At 43.5% G+C, this 22974-nt stretch overlaps 3 protein-coding genes across 9 annotated transcripts; 2 read left to right on the forward strand and 1 right to left on the reverse strand.

The window, feature by feature from the left end:
* Positions 1–454: 454 nt before the first annotated feature.
* LOC100122005 (eukaryotic peptide chain release factor GTP-binding subunit ERF3A) lies at positions 455–8133 on the forward strand. 5 transcript variants are annotated; one of them, XR_004344970.1, is made up of 8 exons: positions 471–1608; positions 3133–3323; positions 3469–3595; positions 3716–4178; positions 4390–4696; positions 4780–5212; positions 5430–5711; positions 6719–8133. XR_004344970.1 is itself a non-coding variant. In XM_003425217.5 (7 exons), the coding sequence occupies exons 1-7, from the start codon at positions 1215–1217 to the stop codon at positions 5471–5473; spliced, it is 1650 nt and encodes a 549-aa protein (XP_003425265.1). In that variant the 5' UTR covers positions 455–1214; the 3' UTR covers positions 5474–8133. The 5 variants fall into 5 exon arrangements, 3 of the variants coding, with proteins under 3 accessions (XP_003425265.1, XP_001605609.2, XP_016842355.1); XR_004227924.2 differs by lacking the exon at positions 6719–8133 and adding an exon at positions 5952–6415; XM_003425217.5 differs by having other exon boundaries at positions 455–1299; positions 5430–8133.
* A 102-nt stretch (positions 8134–8235) lies between these two features.
* LOC100122019 (sorting nexin-14) lies at positions 8236–12196 on the forward strand. 2 transcript variants are annotated; one of them, XM_001605575.6, is made up of 10 exons: positions 8236–8696; positions 8804–9032; positions 9094–9477; positions 9555–9867; positions 9937–10092; positions 10168–10292; positions 10357–10421; positions 10500–10922; positions 10999–11423; positions 11509–12196. In XM_001605575.6, exons 1-10 carry the CDS (start codon positions 8620–8622, stop codon positions 11913–11915), a joined length of 2604 nt encoding a protein of 867 aa, XP_001605625.2. In that variant the 5' UTR covers positions 8236–8619; the 3' UTR covers positions 11916–12196. The 2 variants fall into 2 exon arrangements, with proteins under 2 accessions (XP_001605625.2, XP_008201777.1); XM_008203555.4 differs by lacking the exon at positions 10357–10421 and having other exon boundaries at positions 10621–10922.
* On the reverse strand, positions 11497–21862 carry LOC100122035 (facilitated trehalose transporter Tret1). Of its 2 annotated transcripts, none has more exons than XM_008203768.4 (3): positions 21334–21862; positions 13129–14398; positions 11497–13032 (listed from the first exon to the last, which is right to left on the reverse strand). In XM_008203768.4, exons 2-3 carry the CDS (start codon positions 14339–14341, stop codon positions 12785–12787), a joined length of 1461 nt encoding a protein of 486 aa, XP_008201990.3. In that variant the 5' UTR covers positions 14342–14398; positions 21334–21862; the 3' UTR covers positions 11497–12784. The 2 variants fall into 2 exon arrangements, with proteins under 2 accessions (XP_008201990.3, XP_031787825.1); XM_031931965.2 differs by lacking the exon at positions 21334–21862 and adding an exon at positions 14805–16820 and having other exon boundaries at positions 12210–13032.
* Between the last annotated feature and the right edge of the window lie 1112 nt (positions 21863–22974).

The following is a 22974-nucleotide window of genomic DNA, read 5'->3' on the forward strand; positions in this document are numbered from 1 at the left end:
CGGCGACGCCGTTGCGCGTTCAATATTCAATCTTTCCTCTTGAATTGAAAAAGTAGCTCAGTAATAGAATGAATAAAAAAAACGTCCCGCGCAACCTTAGCGCTACCAACCGTGCCTATGACTCGGAGTACAGGCGAGTAAAAGAAAATCTAAAAATAAGGGGAGTTCTATTCCAAATGACTGTTCCGTTCACTCGCTACGCAGGCAAGATTTGAAAAAACGTGGCAACAACGCTGCACCACGGGGGCAAGAAATAGACGATCGTCGTATATACGACGTATACTTGGAACACGCAGAGCGGCAGAGGTTATGCGCGCGGCAGGACTGCCGAAGACAAGAGACAGCATAGGCACGACTAAACACGTTACACGGGCAACGCCAACGTGTGCTGCAGTGTGGAGTGTAGAAAAGCATACTGCGTACAGCTACTTCCCTGCTCTGACCAACGCAGTTTCCGGCGAACTATATCGCTCTCTCGCGAGCAGCAGCAGCAACTCCAACTTCACTAGCAGCGTGTGGCGCATAGCCGAGTCCGCAGCGCTGCAGAGCGACGAGACAGAGGTGGTGTACCAAGAGACACGCGCTCGAGAGCTGAGAGCTTGTGTCGCGGAAACTCGTGGTGCCCCGACGATAGACTGGCACTCGTTTGCACGCGGAGCAACCCTCTCTGATCGCGAGGCATCGCGGAGCAGCGATTGCTGGGTGGCGAGACTAGCGGGGTTTAGCCTCGTGCGTGCGCAGCTCGGTGTGTCGTGCCCCAGCGCCGGCTTGCCTGCAGCAGCGGAGCAGAGCGCTGGGCCAGTCATCCAGTTCCGTAACGGTACAGCGCTCGAGCGAATATCTCTCCCACTCTCCGCCGGCTCTTCTGTCCGCGCTGCGTGTGTGCCGTGTATCCGGAGCGTGCGTGTGCAGGCGCGCCGCAGTGCCGTAGTACAGCAGCACCGTCAGTCGAGGAGCAGCTCGTGCTCGTGTCCAGAGAGCGCGCGACAGGCCTGCCGAGATACCCCCCGTGCACCGAGGAGAAAGCACGGACGACTCCGAGTGCCATCGACGACCTGCTGCCGCGGGCCTAGAGCAGCCTAGCGCACAGTAGTCGGAGTAGTCCCGAGAGAGCAGGAGACGGAGACGGAGACGGAGAGAGCGAGAGAGAGAGAGCGAGAGAGAGCGAGAGCGAGAGAGAGAGACAGAGAGAAAGAGCGCACACGCAAGAAGTCATGGCGAACAGCGTAGCGCCGGACTCGTGGGAGCAGCAGGCGGACAACAACGGCGTCGCCGATGGCCCGGACAAGTCCGTCGAGAGTAAGTTCTCCACGCTGAACGTCAACGCGGCGGAATTCGTGCCTTCGTTCTGCATCAGTTCGACGCCGGCTCAGGCGCCCGCGCCGCCGCCGCCGCAGCCGCAGCCGCAAGTCCTAGACGAGCAGCCGCAGCAGCAGGCGGCGACGGCGAGCCCGATCACCGAGACGGCTCCGGCTGCGACGACGACGACGGCAGGCAACGACAGCTCGCAGCCGGAGTCGCCCTCGCAGCCGTCCTCGCCCCTTCTCGATGAAGCCGCCGCCGCCGCTGTGACGGCTAACACCTCCATGCCACCTGAGACTCATCACGGTTAGTTTCTCTATCTAATCTCCAAATCTCACCGTTTTGCATCACAAGCTTGCCATTATAGCTAGTCTCCTCCGCCCCCTCGGTTCTCCGGTTAACTAGCCTCGCTTCTCGGCCAGCCTCCCGGAAAAACCAATCTCTCGGTTTTCCTCTCTCGTTCCGGGACTTCTCAATCGGGGCCCCTGACGCGTGTGCTCCATATTACATCCGACGCCCCTACTCCGTCCGTGTCCACCGCGCATGTCGCCGTCGAGGAGCACGTTTCCATCGGAGCGTGGACGGCCTCCGGGACAACGTGCTCGCGCGACTCTCCCCTCGGTCCCGACACGCCGGAGCTCTAACATATTGTTTGTCGAGTCGGCTCGCGCTTGTTTTTTCCCTCTCCTCCAGGTACAGCCCACGCCAGCCGGCCCCTGTGCTGACGACGCCGATGACTCCCGAAATTCCGTTATCGCAGGGGGTTATGCTCGAGAACATAGCCGTGCGTGTTTACTTTCCGCCTGTCGAGCCCGAGGAAATTCGACGTTGCGCCTTGTCTCCATGTGGCGCAGGGGCTACAGCCGCTACAGGTGCCCCTCGCTCGTGCGTTATACTGCAGAGAGAGAGAGAGAGAGAGAGAGAGAGAGAGACTGCTGCTGGCGATTTTCGGAGACGGAATATTTTTCGGAGCCACACATTGGCCGATTTCGCGCTCTCTCCCCCTCACTTAGCACTCGTTGCCTTATCAGTGTGAGCCAGTACCAGTCTGGGCTTTAATCTTTTTTCGTGCATGCTCACTCTATAGCTGCCTGACTGGCTGGCCACGCTGAGCCAGGATCTGTTTTATTCCAAGTTAACCGGAGAATACGAGTTTGCTCTTGTTAATGTTATCTAGTAGCTAAACGGGACTCAGTTCGATGTGGTAATAATGAGGCTGCCTACAGTTCGTACGTTGCAAATTTATTTATCTTTTTTATATCCTCACTTCTCCATGAATGATTGTCTTACTAGTTTTATCATTCTAGTAGTTTTATAGCAGGAATAGTAACTTAAAGTTTTCCATACTATGGAGTTTACTTATTTTTGTATTTTACTGAGTTGCAGCTATATTTTACACATGCTCATATCTTTTTTATCCTGATGCTTATTGTTTGATTTGTAAATTGCATAGATTAGTATTGTTTAATTTCAATCTCCTGATCCTGTACGTATAGATTGAAGCTGAGTTTTGTGTGTTTAGTAGTTTTGATAGCTTTACAGCTGTTGCTTTGTGAACTTTTCAAAGTTTTTAACCTCTTTTCAGAATACAGCTCAAATGCTTTCTTACCGTGTGTATTTATGTATTTGAGTATTTATTAGATAGATAAATGAAAGTCAGTGCAAAGTTTGATAAACAATTGTCTGTAGATACAAAGCAATTACTTACAATATATCTTGCTTTGCATTTATAGCAGAAGCTGAAAAGAGTTAGAAACCAATAGGCGTATTGAAATCACTTAACTTGCTCATATTTGACAGATGCTAATTAATTTTATTTATTATGCATAGACACAGACACACCTACGGTACCACCGGATCCGGTTGTATCAAGAGATGAAGACCCTCCTGCTGGTGGTGGAGCTCCACCGCCTACTTCAAATGCTGGATCTTTAAATGCTAGTCCTGAACATCAACCAGCAGATTCATGGGAAGAAGCAGCAGTAGATGGAGATCCTCTTTTAACACCTGAAAATGAAGAGGTAAGTAGTTCTTACATAACATTTTTTTTAATTATTGCTTATGTGGCTAAAATTTTTATACAAGTAAGTCACAATGTAATGTGAATCATGCAACATATTGTTTGAGTTTTTTCATGCAATTTTTAATGTCTTTCATATATTTTAGGCTGAAGGAGAAATTGAAGAAGATGAAGAAATGGTTGTTAAGGTGCCAAAGAAGAAGGTCATTAAAGTTGCTGAAGACACAAAAAGTAAAAAAGAGCATGTAAATGTCGTTTTCATCGGTCACGTAGGTAAGTCCTAGATTTTGAATGCCATCTGCAATCAATTTGAATACTTGTCAAAACTTAACAACACTTTTAAATTAGAATTGGATTTTCATTAAGCTAACTTGGTCACTAATTGTTTTATAGATGCTGGCAAGTCTACCATCGGTGGTCAAATCATGGCCCTCACAGGAATGGTCGACAAAAGAACACTCGAGAAGTATGAACGTGAGGCCAAGGAGCGAAGTAGAGAGACATGGTACTTAAGTTGGGCTTTAGATACCAATCAAGAAGAGCGCGAAAAAGGAAAGACCGTGGAAGTTGGACGAGCATATTTCGAGACCGAGAGAAAGCATTTCACGATACTAGATGCACCTGGCCATAAGAGTTTTGTGCCGAATATGATTGGTGGCGCAGCCCAAGCTGATCTCGCTGTACTTGTCATTTCTGCGAGAAAGGGAGAATTTGAGACTGGCTTCGATAGGGGCGGCCAGACGAGGGAGCACGCTATGCTCGCCAAAACCGCTGGTGTCAAGCACCTAGTCGTGCTAGTAAATAAAATGGATGATCCTACTGTAGAGTGGGATGAGGCGAGATACAACGAATGCAGGTAATTTATACCAGATGTCAAAAATCTATTTTAAGTTATCAAAAGAATATTTCCTTTGGGAAACTCCATGCATTGATATTGTACAACTTAACCTAAAAACGATATTCTTAATCCACGTTTTCAGAACGATATTAGAAAAAATATAATTTTTTAAGTAATACCAAATGTTTTAATCAATTAATAACTTACATATTGTATTATTATTTTTCAGAGACAAAATTTTGCCATACCTGCGTAAACTAGGATTCAACCCAGCAAAAGATCTCACGTTTATGCCTGTCTCGGGACAACTTGGAATAGGTTTAAAAGATTCTATTCCTGAAGAATTGTGCTCCTGGTACAAGGGTCCACCTTTCATACCTTTCATAGATTCCTTACCTTCCCTCAATCGTAAGAGTAATGGTCCATTCATAATGCCTATAGTTGACAAATACAAAGATATGGGAACTGTTGTCATGGGCAAAGTAGAAGCTGGTGAAGCTAAAAAAGGACATTCACTTCTTGTGATGCCAAATAGGGTAAATATTTGAAATTTTTGTATCTATTGTCAGAAAGTTTGATAAAAGAAAAATATATATTTATTCATTCTTTCTCATTGAAGACTGCAGTAGTAGTGGACCAACTGTGGTCTGACGACGAAGAAGTCACATCCGTAGGCCCTGGTGAAAATGTCAAAATCAAGCTTAAAGGTATTGAGGAAGAAGATGTGAGCCCTGGATTTGTGCTTTGTGATAGTAATATCCCCATCAAGACCGGGAAAGTTTTCGATGCACAAGTCGTTATATTAGAACACAAGAGTATCATCTGTGCTGGTTACAGTGCTGTTATGCACATACATTGTGCTGCAGAAGAAGTCACAGTAAAGACGCTGATCTGTTTAGTGGATAAGAAGACAGGCGAGAAGAGCAAAACGCGGCCGAGGTTCGTCAAGCAAGATCAAGTTGCGATTATGAGAATCGAGTGCGCTGGAGTCATATGCCTTGAAAGATTCAAACTGTTTCCTCAGATGGGAAGATTTACCCTTAGGGACGAAAGTAAGTTCCCCGCTAATAATTTTGAATGTTAGAATGATCCTATAAACCACTATGACGTATGATTAGACTTAAAAATCATGAAAATCTGTAACAGCATACGTAGAAAGGCTTTTTACTTATTAGAAATAAGCAAAGTTATTTTGTTCTAAAGTAATTTCTCATATAGCACATAAAATGTAGAATATATAATTTATAGAACTATTTCTGTTTGTTTCAGATAAAACAATTGCCATTGGCAAGGTGCTGAAGGTGGTTGAGTAAAATCACTCATTGTTCAATGCCGCAAAGAAGGAGAACACTCACAGTGTGACGAAAATGTGAAAGCAACGATAGGAAGCCGAACACTTGGTATATTATAAAAAGAAAAAAGGATACATCAATCACGTCGATTAAACGTGAAACACTGACAAATGTACACATACACTGTCGCGTACGCACTTACACTCGACACCAATTTATACCTTACTGATGAGATTTTTGGATCAGAGTAAGAAAAGAGGTATATGCGAATTATATATATATTATATATACGAAGAAAATATATAAAAAGCCGAAATCCAAGCCACTTTTAATCGCATAAAATGAAAAAAAATGACGATTGAAGGCTGCATGGTTTTCCCGAAAAACAAGAACATTTTGAGCGTTGAGTGATATTTCTTGTAAAGGGATATTAATACCTAATGATAAATTAGTAACAAAGTTTTTTCAATAACGTGAAGACGATATTTTTGTTTTTCAGAGTTTTGCAAACTAAACGAGAAAAGATAATATCGAAAAGCATATAACTCTAAGGGATTATTATTAATATTAACATTATTATATTGATTATAATTATCTTGAATTTGGTGGGTAAGAAAACGAGGTAACTCGGATAAACTAGCTAATATTACACGCAATTTATAATTACTGAATGATTTTTATTATATTATTATCATTATTATTATGAATTATTATTGTACTGTTTCTTATTTTATTATCATTAAAAACAAATACGAGAAAAAGTCTATGTTTATTTTGTTTTCAATTTGTATTATAAACAGTTTTTGGCCTTTTTATTCACGTTAACAAAAATCGTATTTACAATCATTGTAAAAAGACTTAAATGCTCATTTATATTGAAAAGCGCATGTAAAGCAGTGAAAAGAAAACGGTACTAAGTTTCCATTCAGATTGCAAAAGAATAGTCTTTAAGTCTCAGCGAGAGTTTTTGTTTTAGTGGAAGTTCGAACAGGCTTGTTATATATATATCATGCGTATGTTGCCAGTGTAAAACGTTTTAATATTGCTATTTGTTATTACGCGTGCGGCTGGGAGTTTTGTTTGTCTAAGAAAAGTGCATTTCCAATAACATATTGATCAAACGTTTATGCAAGGGTTTTTGTCCAAACGTTCACTTACAAATAATTTTCTTCTTATTTTGACATCGTTGAATAACATTACGACTTTTTCTAAGACAAATTTTTATATAACATTTATCTAGATGAACCTGTCTTTAATCTGTTACAGCTGCTTCAATTCAACATTGGTATTATAAAAATGTATAATTGTTGTAAATTAGTATGGATTCAAATAAAAAGAAAATATTTTTGCATATTCATTCGGATTAAAACCTTTGCGTTTATCATCGTCATAACAATGCTAATTACAAAGCTGAAATTCTCTGCTCGTTCGAATATTTTAGAATGTGATGACGATAAAAAAGAAGAAAAATAAAAGAGTAAAAAATAAAAATATAAATAGTAATCTGGAAATATTTGTAAAGTATGTGGATCGGATTACGAGCCCATTGTTATTATTAAATATTATTAATTGAACTAATATTAGTTGATACAATTGTGAATTACCAATAATGCTAAAGTATAAAGTACAGTAGGGTGTGATGATGAGCAACTTAAAATAAAAAAAAATGGTTTAATGATGGAAAAAGGAATGTGAAGTAGATTTCCAAGAGGCTTAGCATGCACCGCAATCTGAGGTCACATGCATATTTTTATATATATAATTGCGCCAACAGTCAAGTCATTCGATTCAATCAACTTATTTCACTCTTAAAATGCATATACTTCACTTCGTCGACTGTACAGATGTGTTTTTCCATCATGACTATGTCATCTTGATGATAAATACTATGTCGTCATTGAAGCAAAGCAAACTTCGATGAATGTAAACGGGATGAAAATATACAAGACATACGAATTTTCGCATTGGTCTTTTTGCATGATTTTCCGAATTTATGAAAAAAGTGTAAAGTTACTCTTAAGCAAATTAAAATCATGTAACAAACGGTGTCCTTAAAAACGTCAGCTTCCAAAATGTATTGGTTAAAATTCACTTCTGTGTAAGAGTAAAGTTTATCATTTTTAAACGAAAGAATATTGTGTCCCTTCGAAAAACCCTATATTGTAAAATGCGAATTTTATGAAAATAACAAGAACAATACTACATGGTATGGAGAATCCTGAAAGAATTGTCATATATCATCGCAAGTCAAAGCTGTCAGGCTGCCTCGTCTATCATTGTTTCATATGCTAAAAAGAAAGCTTTTTAACGCATTTTAATCCTGTAAATAAAAGAGATATTTTATAGCAGGAAAGATTTTTTAATTTACTTGAATCTTATTTTCTATATGACATGTATAGTCATGTGTGTAATGTTGTAACCTTTAACAGCAGTCGAGGCAACCTTACATGCATTATTATAAATAATTGTACCGGCAATGATCGTCTTTTTTATATAAAAAAAGAAAATCAATTCAGGATCCATAATAAATAAATGAAAAAAGTGACGTTATGAATGAAATAAGAAAAGAAAAGAATTTGAATGTCGTACGCGCGTACGATGTTTCCTCGTCAGAATTAAGAAAAAAAAATATAAAATTTGGATGACATTTTCATATTATGAATAAATGATGTATGGTAAAATTTGTTGATCTTGTACATTTTTTCATTTCTATCAAACATACTTTTTTATTTGGAAAATAATGTTTCTATGAAACATGAAATTTCGGTTTTGAAGAACGCGTGAGAGCTGTCTATTGCTATATATAGGTATACACATTGATACATATACACACACACACACACACACATCGCGCGTTTGCGCAGTCTCTTAAATGCAGCAGAAATTCGTCTGGTATTTCCGTGATGACATTAGTATTCCGTAGGTATAATTGACGTGTTGATGTATCCATCAAAAATGTTTTCTTCCATAAATACCGCTAACATTTGTTTGCAAATCGAGTGTTTTATCGTGTTCAAGCCAAAATTGTGATAAAATTCTAAAATTTTGTTCACGAGATGATTCTTAGCAAATGCGATTTATATCAACAATGGAATGATGCGAAAAATGCATAGATTAATGATTAATTTACGAATTCTCCAGTTAAATAGATGAGATAGTTTGTAAAAATGGTGAATGATGAAGTAATTTACTTCATAGCAAGTCTTGCTTTGCTTTTTGTCATTGTTGCTGCTGCATTTGACAGGTTAGTTTTCAATTATATTCTATTTGTATTCACATACATTTTGATACACAATCATTGTTTTTAATTTAAATAAATTTTAATACATTAACCTTTTATATCCATTTCAGTTTATTATGGGCAATATTTCTCTCTCTTGTATATATAATTGGCTTTGTATGGGGAATACAGGTTATTCAGATTATTGGAACATCAGTTTTCTCAAAAGAAAAATCTCCAGTTTCAGTAGATGAATCATGTGGAGTTTGTGGTAATAATCAATGTAAGAGGCATCGTAGATCACCACATTTGAATCCTGTGCCTAAGGTTCCAAAAGGTTTTGACGTTGCTTTGGAACGTGTAAGTTTATATCAATTATTTGTATTTTTAAAAGATTTTTCAATAAAATGGTTTATTTCAGCTTCTAGAAGAAATATTGCAAACATACGTATGTACATGGTATTCTGATTTATCATCCAATGAAGCATTTGTTCAACAATTAAGATTGGCTATTGCAACAGCAGCGACAAATATTACTGGGCGATTGTATAAAGCTGACCTTTCACATATCATTTTTAATCATCTTATACCTATAGCTGTGCATCATGCACGAGATTGGCAAGAGTTGAAAAAAAGAGCTAAGGATTTAGGAGGCACTCCCACAGACCATATTGCAGATTTTTTAGGTTCAAAAATTCATCCTGCCGCATACTCCAGAGAAGCAGAGCTCAATTATCTGAGGGGGCTTGTTGGAGCACTATTGCCACATTTATTACCAGCTATTCATGTCTCAACAAATAATCAAGTAAGGCATTCAAGAGTTTCATGCAAAGACAATACGCGTACCAAAAAGATTTTCTTATTTTGTATTCTGTTCAACAGGTGATTCTCAGAGAGGTTCTTGCTAACTGGGTTTTACTGCCAGCGATTGACGCACTTGCTGATCCTGATAATCTCAATATGTTAATAACTCTGTGCACACATCATGAAGGAAAATTTTCTCAATCTATTGATACCATATATGTTCCCATGCTTCAAACATGGATTTCGAACCCTCAAAAAAATCAATCCATATCAAATACATTGAAACCATCACTGGAAGAAGTTTTAAATGATCCTGAATTACTCTATATGTTTATGCAACACATAAAAGATTCTGGATTGGTAAATTTGTTGCAATTTTGTTTGGACATAGGTATGTCAAATTTTGCAATACATTTTTAGATACGAATTTTTACTTACGTACAGTTTTTATTATTTGCAGATGATCTGAGTAAACGAATGTTAAATCCAGAAATTACTCGTGAAATTGAAGAGACTTTGTATATCGATGCCCAAAATATATACACAACTTACTTAGACCCTGAGAGTGCCGATTTTTTAAATTTACCAATATATATTTCACAGGGCATGAAGCAGAGTAACTAGATTTTTGACTTTTCAATAAAATTTATATCGATTCTTGAGAAATTCACTTAGAAAAGTATTCATAAAGTTTTAGATCTTGGACCAGGGAAAGTACAGGAGCTAAGAACTTCCAGGCCTTTATATGAAGCCCATCAAGAGGCTCACACGTTACTAGAAAATACGTGGCTCCCTTCTTTTCATCACACTTACCAAGTATGAATATTTTGTATGATTCCCTACAATCAAGTCTTAAAATTTAACTTTATACAAATTTTAGATTTATAAATTTTTATGTGGCGTACCGGTTACAAATACTTCTGTAAAAACAAACATTCAAAATAGGTAAATATCTGATTTTTGGTCACTATGTTAGTTCAAGTACTCCTTACTACTATGTTATGACTTTGATTTGATTTGCAGTAACGTTAGCAGCGGTATAGGCGTTGGTGCTCGTTTAACTAGTCAACTAGGCAAAATTCGGGGTGTATTAAAGGCATCCGCGGTCGACGGTTCACCTTTTCATCCACAACACGTATTTCAGGCTGAGGAAGCTAATTGCACGTCGAGAGTTGTTGGGGCCGATACGAATTCTCATCTACCAACAAATCGAGATCTTACAACCTGGCGCGTCACTGTTCCCCACGTCGACGGTGGAGGTGCCCAGCCTCTTTACATGATTTCAGTTCACAGCGTTTCCGAAGACAAATCTTGGACGGTGCTACGTAGGGATCAGGACTTTTATGCATTACGTGCTCGACTATCAGAGTTTCACGGAGATAAAGAACTGAACGATTCGCCACTTCCGACAAGGAAGAATCCACATCCATCTTTGACGGCAAATAGGTGAGCCTTTCTTTAAACGAGCCGAATGCTATTACGAAATATTTTTTTAAAAGCTAATATTCAATCATCTATTTAGGCAGCGATATCAGGATTTTCTTCAGAAGTTATTGGCAAAGCCAACATTAAGGAGCAGCGAACTCCTTCACACATTTTTAACGGTGCCTAATCTCAAGCCTTACTTTACGAATTACAGTACGCCAGATATTGGCGTGTTATATCAAAGTATGGCACATAAGTTGAGAAAGGAAAAAGGCCAGCATTTGGATAAGTTCATGAGTATGTTTTTGGCGTCTACTCATGCCAAACATGATCCGCCCGATTTAGGAGTTGAGCTGGTTGGGGATCACAATTTTCACGAAACTCAAAAAAAGGGACGAGATTTGAAAAAGATTGGACCGTTTAGAAATAACTTGAATTTAGATCCGAGTATTCAAAACTTTCCTTACATTGTAAATAAATTGCAGCATACCAAGGGTGCTTGTTTTTGTATGGCCGAAGCTTGTAAGTACTCTAAAATTAGTATACTGCTCGAATCGCAAATTTCAAATAAATTAATTCAATTTAAAAGAATATATTTTCTTTACAGTCGATAGTTTATTAGATATTTCTTCAACTACTTCTCGGATATTATGGGTGCTAGCATCTACTTTCCGCCAAAGTTTAGATCCATTTATAAATAAATGGTTTCACGCTATGATAGTAAAATTGCTAAGTGGCGGAAGAGCAGCGATTGTCGTGAAACTTTTACATTCAACTATTTTTGATAACGAAAACAAGGGCACCTCGCCAGAGACCAAAGCAGAAGAAAATTATAAGAATGCTAAAATAGGACTATATAATCTCGTGCCATGGTGGTCGATTCAGATACATACCAAGTGGTGTAAATTAATGGACTCCCTCTTAGACCCGATACAAAATGCTTCTTTTAACAAGCATTTGGCTTATATGCTGGTTGATCAACTATTGATAAACTTGTTTCCCGAACTGACTTAAACGAAAACCAGCGTGCATTAAATATTCTTTGTACAAAAAGTGATAAAAAATTAACGCACAGGAATCAAAGAACTTTTGATCATTCGATTGTTGAGATGTACCTTTCAAGCAGCATTTACAAAAGTGATATTTTAATGATATTAGTGATAAAGTTTGTTTTATCGATGTTTCGTTTTTTTTCTTCAAGCCATAAGAAGAAATTTTGTAACAGAATTGCATACTTACTTCGCAATCTATTTATGTACATATTAAATAAAGAAATGTCGAGTTCTGAATAAGAATTTTCGTTTTGGATTTCAGTGCACTTAAGCATATATACTAACAATAATTTATTTACATTTACAATATTTTGTACAAATTCGTACATATATATTAGATAAATATATATAGTAAAAATAATACATAATTTGATGTATCGTACAATATAAGCTAATAACAACTAGCTTTTGTCGGTAAAACAATCAGTCTTTCTTGCAGGGATGTGCAATACTTTATCAAACAACGCTTTAAGTATTACGATCTCGTTCAAGTATCCATCACGAATGTAAAATAAGTAACGTTTTTCTGTCCATGTTACAGAAACTAAAAACGCTCCGCTGTTAACTCTCTCCGTATTCAACGGCTGGATACCAGCTCCAGGATTCGGACTTGGTACAAAACGATCAAATTCGACGTTCCATTTGTTTTAACCTTTAGAGCTTTTGTTCGAGCGTACACTCTATTACTGTATAAGTTAGGTTTTATCATTGAAAAATATCGTATCGCTCGACCAAAAGACTTATAGACAAAAAATGGACGTATCATTTTTTTAATTGACTTCTGAATAATTGTCTTAAGAAACGTTATCACTGAATAATATAGAAACGTGCTCAAGCTTTTCCAGAGTCACGCCTGGGCGTTGGCGCCTCGCCTCCAAGCTCGTACTGGATCTCCTCCAACGTCTTTCCTTTGGTCTCAGGTACTACGAAGAAGATAAACAGTGTGCCTACTGCGCAAACAACTGAAAAGATCCAGAAGCACGTGTATGCGCCAGCTGAATTTTCCAAAGGTACGTAATATCTGGTAACGACGAAGGCCATCAGCCAGTTGAACAGACACGCGCTGCTTCCAGCTATTCCTGTTAGAAAAAATACATTGCATTAATTTCTATGCTTTGCAGATTCACGCGTCGGAGGTCAGCTAGACCGAGTATGGTAAAGAGTGGAATAATTACCCTTGACAGTTGACGAGAATATTTCGCCCATCATCATCCAGGGAATCGGTCCGAATCCCATGGAGAACAAAAATATGAAAGTACAAATGCAGAGCAGAGGTAGCCAGCCGATATTGGATACGTCTGCATTAACCACGATTTGCAGGTAGAAGTAAACTCCGAGAATCAAAGTAGTGATGAACATGGCTACGATAGAGACCAGCAAGAGTATTCTCCTGCCGAGCCTGTCGACGACCAGGGTGCTCAGGAAGACGGCAACCACTTGGATCACGCCGACGATGATGGTCGCGGTGGTTGGCGGGATGGATTTGTCGGCTTTCCCGAAGATGGTGCTGGCGTAAAAGATGATAGCGTTGACTCCGCTGAGCTGCTGGAAGAACATGAGCCCGAAACCGATGATGAGTCCCTTGATCGCGGCCTTGCCCTGGATCGCCTCAAAGAAGGACACACTGTTTCTCTTAGCCTCGTCCAGGATCTCCTGCTGCGCCTGAATCTCCGGCTCGACGTTGTAGTGAGGTCCGCGCAGCCTGACCATGCTGGCGCGCGCGGCATCGAGATTTCCCTTCTTCAGGTAGTAAATCGGCGTCTCGGGCATGAAGAAGAAGACGCAGAAGAAGATGACCGGGATCACAGTCGATATGAGGGACAGCTGGAACATGGAGACCATCGGGCCGAGCACGTACGACACCAGGATGCCCACAGTCAACATGAGCTGAAAGTAGGAGCCGAGGGTGCCGCGAATCGAATTCTCGGCAATCTCTGCTGTGTACATAGGCGCGGTGACGCAGAAAGCTCCACCGCTGACGCCGGTGATGAAGCGGCCGATGTAGAACATGCCGAGCGAGTTGGCGAAGACGATGAGGAGCCAGCCCACGGTGAACGGCACCACGAGAATGAGCATAGCGGTCTTGCGGCCTATGAGGTCAGAGAGGATTCCGATGGGCACGCAAATCGCGGCCGCGCCAAGGGTGACCAGCGATGTGATCCAGGAGAACTCGTCCTTCGTCATGGAGATTTTGTATTCGCTTATCAGGTTTTTACCATCCTCGCCGGCAGCCGAGGCCCAACCGAGGACCATACCCATGGCGAGGGCCCCGAGGGTAGCGGCCACGCCGGCCATGTACTGGGGCAGCTTCTTGGACGCGGCGACATTGCGATCGCCCGCATTCGAGACTAGCGTCTGCTGGGAGATGCCAATGTTTTTTTCCACCATGGTGCTGCTGCTCGCTGTCGAGGTAGTAGCGCGAAGGAGAGGCGTCGCCTCGGTGTCCTGTGGGCAGAGAGATAAATGTGCTCGTGAGTCATGGTACGTCGATGTTCAAGGGCTTTGATATCGATTTATAGCTAGCCAAGCGCTATTTCTTAGTTATGAGAGTGCGAGAGCATCGACGAAAATTAGATTGTCGACGTTCCTCAGCGACTGACATGAAAAAATTATTTCTCTCTTCCAGAGAAAAAGAGTTGTGCAACTATCCTACCAGATGCGATATTGTGCTCAATGCTCATAGGCATGCAGACGGATAGATAATTGCAATTTATCAGCTGCCGTGTACACGTTTCTACATACGCAAGGACACTCGGGCAAACAAAGACCATGTCGTATACCGCTTTGTACGCGACGAAGAAGCGTTCGGCGCTGTGGATATTTATAGAGCTCTATGGTATTTTGTACATACCGCCGAGAAGTCCGACTGGCTCGGACCAGCTGACACGATGTCATCCTCGCCCAACATTTTTGTAGCACGAGTAAGTGTTTTCAGCACGCACCCGAACGATCGCGAACGAAGTATCCGGTACCAAAACTGCCCGGATCCGCGCCAACTGGTTTAAAGGCTTCGGCCCGGGAAATTCGACTAGGTTTCCGTTTTCCACCTACTGCACGAGTGCAACGTCGAGTACACGCTGAGTGCCGCCATTGACTGTTTTTTTTTATTCTCCGCTCGAGGCTACGATCACAGCTGCGCGCGGTGGTGGGAGTTGCATCAGAGTGGGTGCAACGTGTGGATGGCTTCGCCGGTACGTAGGCAACCTTACATACTCGCACGACCGGCGGTACGTTGGCTAAGTTGGGGGGCCGTTTAATTTCTTATCTCCAATTATTTCGCGAAGTTTCAATAGACTGCCCGTAATCACGTCTCATGTTCGCGTGTGGTCTCTGCTCTGCGTCAAGCAACGATTGCGAACAAAGCGTTTCGTGCTTTCAAACATTTTATTGTCTTCTCTCGAGCCCGATAATCAACAGTTGGATGCTGCAAGTATGCGGTGCAGATTTCACGCTTGACGTACGATGCAATTATCTGCACTTTACGTGAGGGAATGAATTTTTTTCACTCGTAATCGTAGCCGCGCGCTTTTGCTCGAAAAAAATGTCTTATCACCGGTATTTCGTGAGTGCAGTTTTTATCTTTTATCGTTCATCCGACTTTCGATAGCTCGAAGAACCGTTTAACTCAAATAGCATAGATTGCTGTTACTTCCATTGTCTTGAGATCGCATCGCGTGTTGTGAAATGAGAGGCGAACAATTTTATTTCACACAACTTTTCCTGGTTTTGCCGAATGACCCGAGTCATAATGATTTGCTTAATTGCCGCTTGGAAGATTTTCTCGAAACGATCTTGAGCGCGGAAAAATCTCGCCTGCTGTTGCGTATCCGCGAGATGAGTTCCAGTTAGTAGTTTTCGGATTCACTCCCCCACATTCGTTCCATCAAGCGAGAAGAACTTTCGTGGGTTACTACTTCTTGACTCGTAAGGTCGTACTACCCTACTGTACCTGCTATGACTGGTTCGATCAATACCCGCGTATTTTAAGACCAAACATTATCTTTCGCAAAGTGGATTAATGCGTTTCTTCGAGCTAAACCGACGTTAATTCCTCCAGCGTAAGAAGGCGCAAATCGATCGCAGAAGCTTCTCCCATTATGTCGATTGGATAGACGTGTAAGTACACGCAAGAGCGCCGATTGCATGATATTTCATAATTGGAAAACCGCTGTGCGTGGTGCAACCATGGCAGCCAATAAGTATGGAAAATAGAATTCCCCGCGCCAGCTGATGCGATTGGCGTCGAATAAGAAGAGCCTTCCTCGAATCACTATGTTCGCGCGCAGTTATGGCGATTCATCGTCATGCGACTCCCTAATCAATATACGCATCGCTGACTCCACTGTATTTCGATTACACGAACGGTCGCGCCGAATGATGTTCGTTCGCGCGCGAATGTACAACGACAAAGCGCTGCGGAGCTGGCTCACGCTAATGACATTCCATGGGGAGTTGCAGTACCCAACGGATGAGGGTTGAGAGAAGAATCAATATTCTTATACGATGCGCCGCGGCGCTTGGGTCCACTCTGAATTCATCGCATTAAAGCGTTCCAGATATAGCGATGGCTCGATCGCGAATTGTGACGTCTAATTTGGGTGCGCGCAGTTCTCACATATGAGGAAGAAATCGATTCGCTTCGAAATTCTGAGAAATGGCGCGCCGTGCATAGGTTCACCTCGCTTTTCTCTTTTTTAATTATGAATCGCGACGATTTGAATTGCCGGTGGGAATATTCCGATTAGAGGCGTTGCTCGCGGAGCTGCGTAAGATCGGACGATTCGAGTCGCTTCGGCTTTTTTAATCCTCCGCTATTGCAATTCATTCATCGCTGATAAACTCTGCGCAGTAAAGACGCGTCCATCCCACTGCAGGCCGTTCGAGCTCCGTTTTAATGCTTCATTTACTGCGCTCGTAAAAGAGAGTTTCACACATAATCGCGCATGCCAACGTTCGTCCAACAGCTCGACTTTCCGTTGCAACGTCAAGGACCACGTGGCACGAGTTTTTTCCCGGCCAGTCAATAGTTTTCATTGTCGGTTTATATAATTTTTAAAGTGCTTCCCTGCGGTCCGCGGAAGAATCTCGCGCAAACGAATAATTTACGTCTCCGCGGCCGATACCGCGGTAAAAACGGCGGCGGAGAGACGGAATTAACAGTTTTTGCAATTCCATTATTTACGCTTGTCTTCTTTCTTTTCTGATTCCCGGGCAAAGAGCTGATCGTTATACATAAAAAAGCTTCAGCGAGCGAACCTCCCTTAATGCTAATTTAAATCCCTCCGAAGTAGTTCATCTCTTGTTTATTTTCCCCGCCGCCTCCGCTGCAGTTGTCGCTTCGCTTCCGTCGCTTTTTGCGTAATACAATAAACCGTTATGCGCTCGGCAGATGCGAGCCGGACGATTTTTCTACCGCTCGTACAATCGCGAGATCGTCGGCGAACCAATAAATTTTCCTACGGGCTGGAGAGGGAAAGAAGGCCGAGATAGTCGCGGACTGGCGCTATCGTATCTACGACGCTCGGAAGGAAAACATCGACAGACTACCGAGCGCAAAGTTCACACACGCGCCTCTGAACTATCGCTATCGCGCTAGCGCCTATATGCTGCAGCACCCACAGGTCATTAGCGCCTATATACGCTCCGCGCCGGAAAAAATGTCCGATAAGCGCGCTCGCGCTTCTTCCGAATCACGCGCGAAACATATTCAACTGTCGATCGGAATATGCGGAATGCCTGACGCGCGAACGAAAAAATTTCAAGGCGAGAGAACTTGGGGGCAGCCCGACAATAGTCGTCGCGCGTTACGTAAACCGCGCGCACACGTGAGCGGAGCTAGCTGTATGAATGCGCGCGGAAGATAATGAGCCGAGAGCAGCGCGCTGGCTCTACGGCATTTCAGAGCTGTACAGCGGGTGACATAATCCGCAGAGGAAGCGGAACGAGCCGGCGGGAAATCAAGATCGCGAATTTCCGCGCCCGCGCGCTTGTCTCCCGTCGCAATCTGGACTCGAGTGGTTAATTCTCGCCGAACGTTTCCGGGCTAGGATTGATTCCCGCCTTGAAATAGAACAATCGCTCTCGAGAAAAAGAACAAACTCCGGGATTCACGGGTGAGGGATGCACTCAGGGTCCAAACGGACACGTTTAGACTAAATTTGGCGCGCGTGATCCTTGAAAAAGGAGAAACGACAAGCTCAGCAGCGGCGTGCGCGTGTTAAAAGTGTTACAATAACATTTGCCCGGGCTCGCGACTGTGTAATGCGTTTTCATAAGCAAAAGTTTCGTTATAATAAACGGGGTTAACGCGCAGGAGCCCGCGAATGCTGATGCGCGCTCGCACCAGCGGAGAAACTACTGTAGAGCAGTGTGCTGAAGACACATTTCGGAGGAAAATTGCGAGGCGCGCTCGGATTACACGTTCGCCTGCTCTTAGAACTAATTTATAGTTTTCCTCCCGACGAGTTGCGACCCTTGTCATTTGCAGCGAGCTCGGGAAAAATAGAATGGGAGCGTCTGCTATCTAAATCAGCTTCGTTACATATAATCTCGTGTTTTCGACTTTTGTAATATCGGGTGCGTGAGCGGCTGCAAAGCTCTTTACGAGCGCTTCCTCATTGCCGTCTATAAAAAAGGAAAGAGCTTCGGATTGCTAAAGCTGCGCGTTGATAGTGACTGAAATGAAGAACAGCGGCGACTAATACCATGCAAATGACGAATTTTTCATTAAACCGAAAAGTCGAGAGTTTACTTTCAAGCAAGGAAACTCGCTTTCCATTGCGAACTCGAACTTTCGTCGAACCGTAGCTCGACTCCCGGCCCGGCGCGCAACTGCGAAAGAGCGCAAGTTGATCCAGCAGTCTGACTGCGCGCGTGGCCTAATCGAATTAGCCCGAAAACCTCGCGCCGAGCTAGCTTCATTTTCGCCCCAAATTTGATGGTCGATCGGCTTACGAGCGGTCGCATCCAGCATCACCGTGCGTACATCATCCTCCGTAATAGAAAGCGCGCGGCGGAGCAAATAAGATTGCACCGAGCGTCTTATATAAGTATATATACACCGGAGGCAGAGAGAGAGAGAGAGAGAGAGAGAGAGAGAGAGAGAGAGAGAGAGAGAGAGAGAGAGAGAGAGAGAGAAAATTAAGTCTCGCGCGCTACCTACTCGCCGGGAAAGTGGGTCGCGCGTCTCCGATCGATCTAGCCGCCGCCGCCGCCGCCGCTGCTGCTGCAGCTATAGCCAGGATTTTCGCCTCCTTTTTTTGCTCGCGTCCTCTTTCTTATCGGGCTCAATGGATCTAAATTACTTTCGGGCCGAGCTACGCCAGCCAAGCCAACCTACGCCTTTGGCAAGCTTATCCCTCTTCTTAGTGTATGTATGTAGCTCCTAGCAGCGAATCTCGATGTAGCCAAGTCGCGCGCGCGCGCGTGCGTCATTCGGGGGGATGGATACATAGTGTATACGCACGGGATAGAGAGGGATGCGGGGGAACTCGTTGCATCGCGGCCATTGTCGGCTGTATTGGTTTTCCATTTAATTTCCTTCCGAGGATCTGCTTTCGAGTCGAGTTGGGAATCTAGTCTTGGCCGATTCCTAAAAAAGGCGAAAGCTCGCGCTTCCATTCGCTTCGTTGGAATAGTAACGCGAAAGCAGAAGAAAAATCGTTTGAGATTTCCACGAATGCATTATTTTTTCTTCGCATCAAATAAACCCGGGCATTCCTCGGAAAATGTGCAAGTGGATGCACCTAAAAATGTGTTTCGTCGAATACTGCGCGGGCGGTTCTTTTTATTTGCTTTTTGAAAAAAAAAAACTATACCCCCTCTACGCTCTCGCTTTTTACCTGTGTATACACGCACCACAGGCCGTATTTTCGCGTTATTTGCGCGAAAAAAAAGCACAACGCGCGAAACAACAAAGATGTTTCGGGCGGAAAAATTCGCTACGCAGAACAAGGGACGACAAACACAAAAGCGCTTCCCCGTGCGCTGCAATAATAGCACCGAAGAAATATTTTACATGTTCGCGAGCGCGCGCGGCTCTCGTTTTTTCTTCCGCAAACAAAATTTCCTCCTATCCAAGCACACAGCTATACACGCAGGTAACGCTCCGGGTGAAATGTTGATTCGCGCATCAAGTATGTATCGCCGCGCGGAGTCATCGCGATAATCTCTGATAATAATGCAGGTAATCGCGGGCGAAAAATCTCGGGACGAATTTCTACGCCTGAATTCACATATGGATTGCGAAAGAACGTTTTCAGGGCGCCGCGAATTTTATGATCGATTGGCAATTTATATGCTATTATTATACATGGGAGAGAGAACGTACTTTCTCGCATCAGCTTTTCAGCGAATTATCTAAGCTCCGGGAAAGTGAAGCAAATTTTAAGTGGCAGGTATAGCTCCGAAGCGATTTGCTTCTTAGCAGCAGCAGGTTTTATGAATTTTGGCAGTTAATGCCGTGTTAGTATAGAGTAGCGAAGCGAAGCAAAGTGGATTGGCAAGCAGGTTATGCGAGGTGCAGCGGGATACTTATTCCGCTTCAATATTGATGATGAAATCGATGTGATGAAATCGTAGAAATTTGTTGCTGATACACTTTTTAGAGGCGTTGTTTTCAACGAAAGTTATTTTTTTTTATATGTTTTTCGAGAACTACGATTTCATCACACGATTTTGGATGCAAACTTGTTTTACATTACACTGAGACTATTTTTCTTATGTACGTATAGCTCTGCGACGTTGCAGGCCATTGCTGTGTGATTACAACGTTTTGAAATATATCTCAGTACAAATATGGCTTATTTTTTCACATCGAGTGCGTTTCAGCGATTATCGCGGCGAGTGGGAAAAAGGTGTTTGTGTCCTTTGCTCGAAGATAAGACACGTACATGAAGCTTGATCTGCCGAGAAACGAGCTGCGTGCGCTCGATATTCATTTATTTAATTAGCGATTATGAAGTTAGATCGACGTTGAGCGCTCTAGCGATTTTATGACAAAGTTGCATAATGCGATACAGTTGCAGGCAGCTATCTTCGTTTAAAAAGTCACGCTCTGTCTCAATTAGACAGCCGCAAAGATTTTTCGAAAAGGATCTTGCACTCGGTTCTCCTTCCCATTCGCGCTAGACATTGAGAGCACGCGATCATTCGAGGCGGCGAGTTGCCGTTTTTTGTTCATACCGTTCAACAAATAGCGAAACAAAAAGAGTATGTCCCGCAGTAGCACGGTCACGCTACTGAACCTCCGCAACTTGGCCGCTCGAACGGATCGCCGTCTCGTTCTCGCTCTGCAGAGCCGCATGCGCGCGCTCCTGCACTCACGTATTACAGCAAAACAAGTGCACTCCTTCGATTCGCCCTGTCGCGAGATAAAGTACCTTATATTCGTATCGAGTCTGCCGTAGCTTCGACGTCCTGCCTCTTTCTCCCCGCCGGCTCTAAATTCCACTTTGCTTCTCTTGCGTTACGTCGATGCAGCGGTACAGCTCCTTACTTGCTCATTGTGCAATGTCATTCGTGCAGCGGCGATAAATGACTTCCTTCTCAATTTGTCGCTTTGACGAACAAACAATCATCCAAAATCCAAACACTGGCGGTGCGTCGATCCTCGGGCTCCCTGTTGAAATTGGCTCGCGGCGCGTGCGCTCGTGCTGCAGTCGAGTGGCGTGTATAGTATACGCACACACAGCTATATTATACAGGCGTGCGCGCGCGCTCCGGAAGACACGGTTGCCTCGGCAGAGCGAAAGAGAGGGCAGACGTATGTGCGCCCGTGTCGATGTACACTGATCCGCGTACACAAGCAGCCGGGGCTTTTAAATCCGAAGGGAAATACCCCCTCCACCGCCGGCCGCCCGGAGAGGCTCGCCGAGCGCGCCGCTGCTGCTGCTGCAGCTTATTGTCTCGGACTCGGGGTGCGCGTCCATACCATACCGAAGATGCAACGGTTCCGCACCGAGCCGCTGACTCACTCGGCCCTTCGGCGGCGTTGGTTCGATTTTCGAATCGAGGCGATCGAGGAGAAACCTTGCGCCGCGATTTCCTCGAGACTATGCTTTGGGTGCCAATTTTCTTCAATCGTCGCTAATTCCCGGCGTAATGATTCGAGTAAACACCTCGATCGCGCGTAAGCTTTTTTCAGAAATCGCTTAAGCGATCGGTGTAAACGCTCTAGGCATCTTCTTCGCGAGAAAACACGCAGACTTCCACGCCGTGATAACTCGGGCGTCTTTTCTCAATACGAAAGTAGAGTAAGGCACGCTGGAAAAATAACATTTTTCACCTTCACACCTTATTCTACACCAGCCGACGGCGCCTCCGCGCCTCTTGTTTACGCGCCTGCCGACGATAAGAGGATAAAACGTACGATCCGCTTTACAAGGTGCATTACATTATGAATCGTGTCGCGAGCTGACCGCACAATAAATATGCACGGCCGCGTGTCCTTTCGATCGCGAATTCGTCGGCGTATTTTTGCGACGCCTGACCTTTGCGCGCGACGCGATTAGAATATGTCGACCACCCGAGAAACTGCTCATATTGCCGCGACATACGTGTATTACAGCGTAATTCACGTAAGATGACGCAGGTCCCCGCTCGATTGATGCGCCGCCGCGGCTCTTCCGCTCTGCATATAATTTCGTCGGCGCAGCTCTTCGCCCGGGACGCGCGTCTGTTGATTCGACGCCTGTGTCATATCTCTTTAATTAACGAAGCTTTTTGATCTTGCGACTTCGTTCCGTAGAAGCTGTATGTATCCTCCTTTTGTCGCCGCGCGGCACTGTACACACAGACAAGTCAGAATGCACACTATCACGCGTGTGCGGCGCGCACGATGTTTCCTAGTACATCTGAATTAAAGAATTTTCCTTTTTCTCGACAGTCACTCGATATGCGTGACGTAGGAAAGTTTATGGAAATAAATATCCGATAATGCAGCTTCATAGCAGGCTCATCTTTATCAATTTTATATCAATTAGTCTCCCGATAGATACGTTCGCGCGAGAAAACAAAACTTA

Source organism: Nasonia vitripennis, chromosome 5 (assembly GCF_009193385.2).
Source record: "Nasonia vitripennis strain AsymCx chromosome 5, Nvit_psr_1.1, whole genome shotgun sequence".
Taxonomy (NCBI): domain Eukaryota; kingdom Metazoa; phylum Arthropoda; class Insecta; order Hymenoptera; family Pteromalidae; genus Nasonia; species Nasonia vitripennis.

Excerpts from the sequence above, each read along its gene's own strand:
- LOC100122005 (XM_001605559.6), top strand. The coding sequence starts at position 1,215 with ATGGCGAACAGCGTAGCGCCGGACTCGTGGGAGCAGCAGGCGGACAAC. Across the intron at positions 1,609-3,132 it reads GCCACCTGAGACTCATCACG|ACACAGACACACCTACGGTA; the intron begins GTTAGTTTCTCT and ends TATTATGCATAG. Across the intron at positions 4,179-4,389 it reads GCGAGATACAACGAATGCAG|AGACAAAATTTTGCCATACC; the intron begins GTAATTTATACC and ends ATTATTTTTCAG.
- LOC100122019 (XM_001605575.6), top strand. The coding sequence starts at position 8,620 with ATGGTGAATGATGAAGTAATTTACTTCATAGCAAGTCTTGCTTTGCTT. Across the intron at positions 10,093-10,167 it reads TTCACAGGGCATGAAGCAGA|TTTTAGATCTTGGACCAGGG; the intron begins GTAACTAGATTT and ends GTATTCATAAAG. Across the intron at positions 11,424-11,508 it reads TTTTTGTATGGCCGAAGCTT|TCGATAGTTTATTAGATATT; the intron begins GTAAGTACTCTA and ends TTTTCTTTACAG.
- LOC100122035 (XM_031931965.2), bottom strand. The coding sequence starts at position 14,861 with ATGTTGGGCGAGGATGACATCGTGTCAGCTGGTCCGAGCCAGTCGGAC. Across the intron at positions 14,399-14,804 it reads GCCAGTCGGACTTCTCGGCG|GACACCGAGGCGACGCCTCT; the intron begins GTATGTACAAAA and ends CTCTGCCCACAG. Across the intron at positions 13,033-13,128 it reads ATTCTCGTCAACTGTCAAGG|GAATAGCTGGAAGCAGCGCG; the intron begins GTAATTATTCCA and ends TTTTTCTAACAG.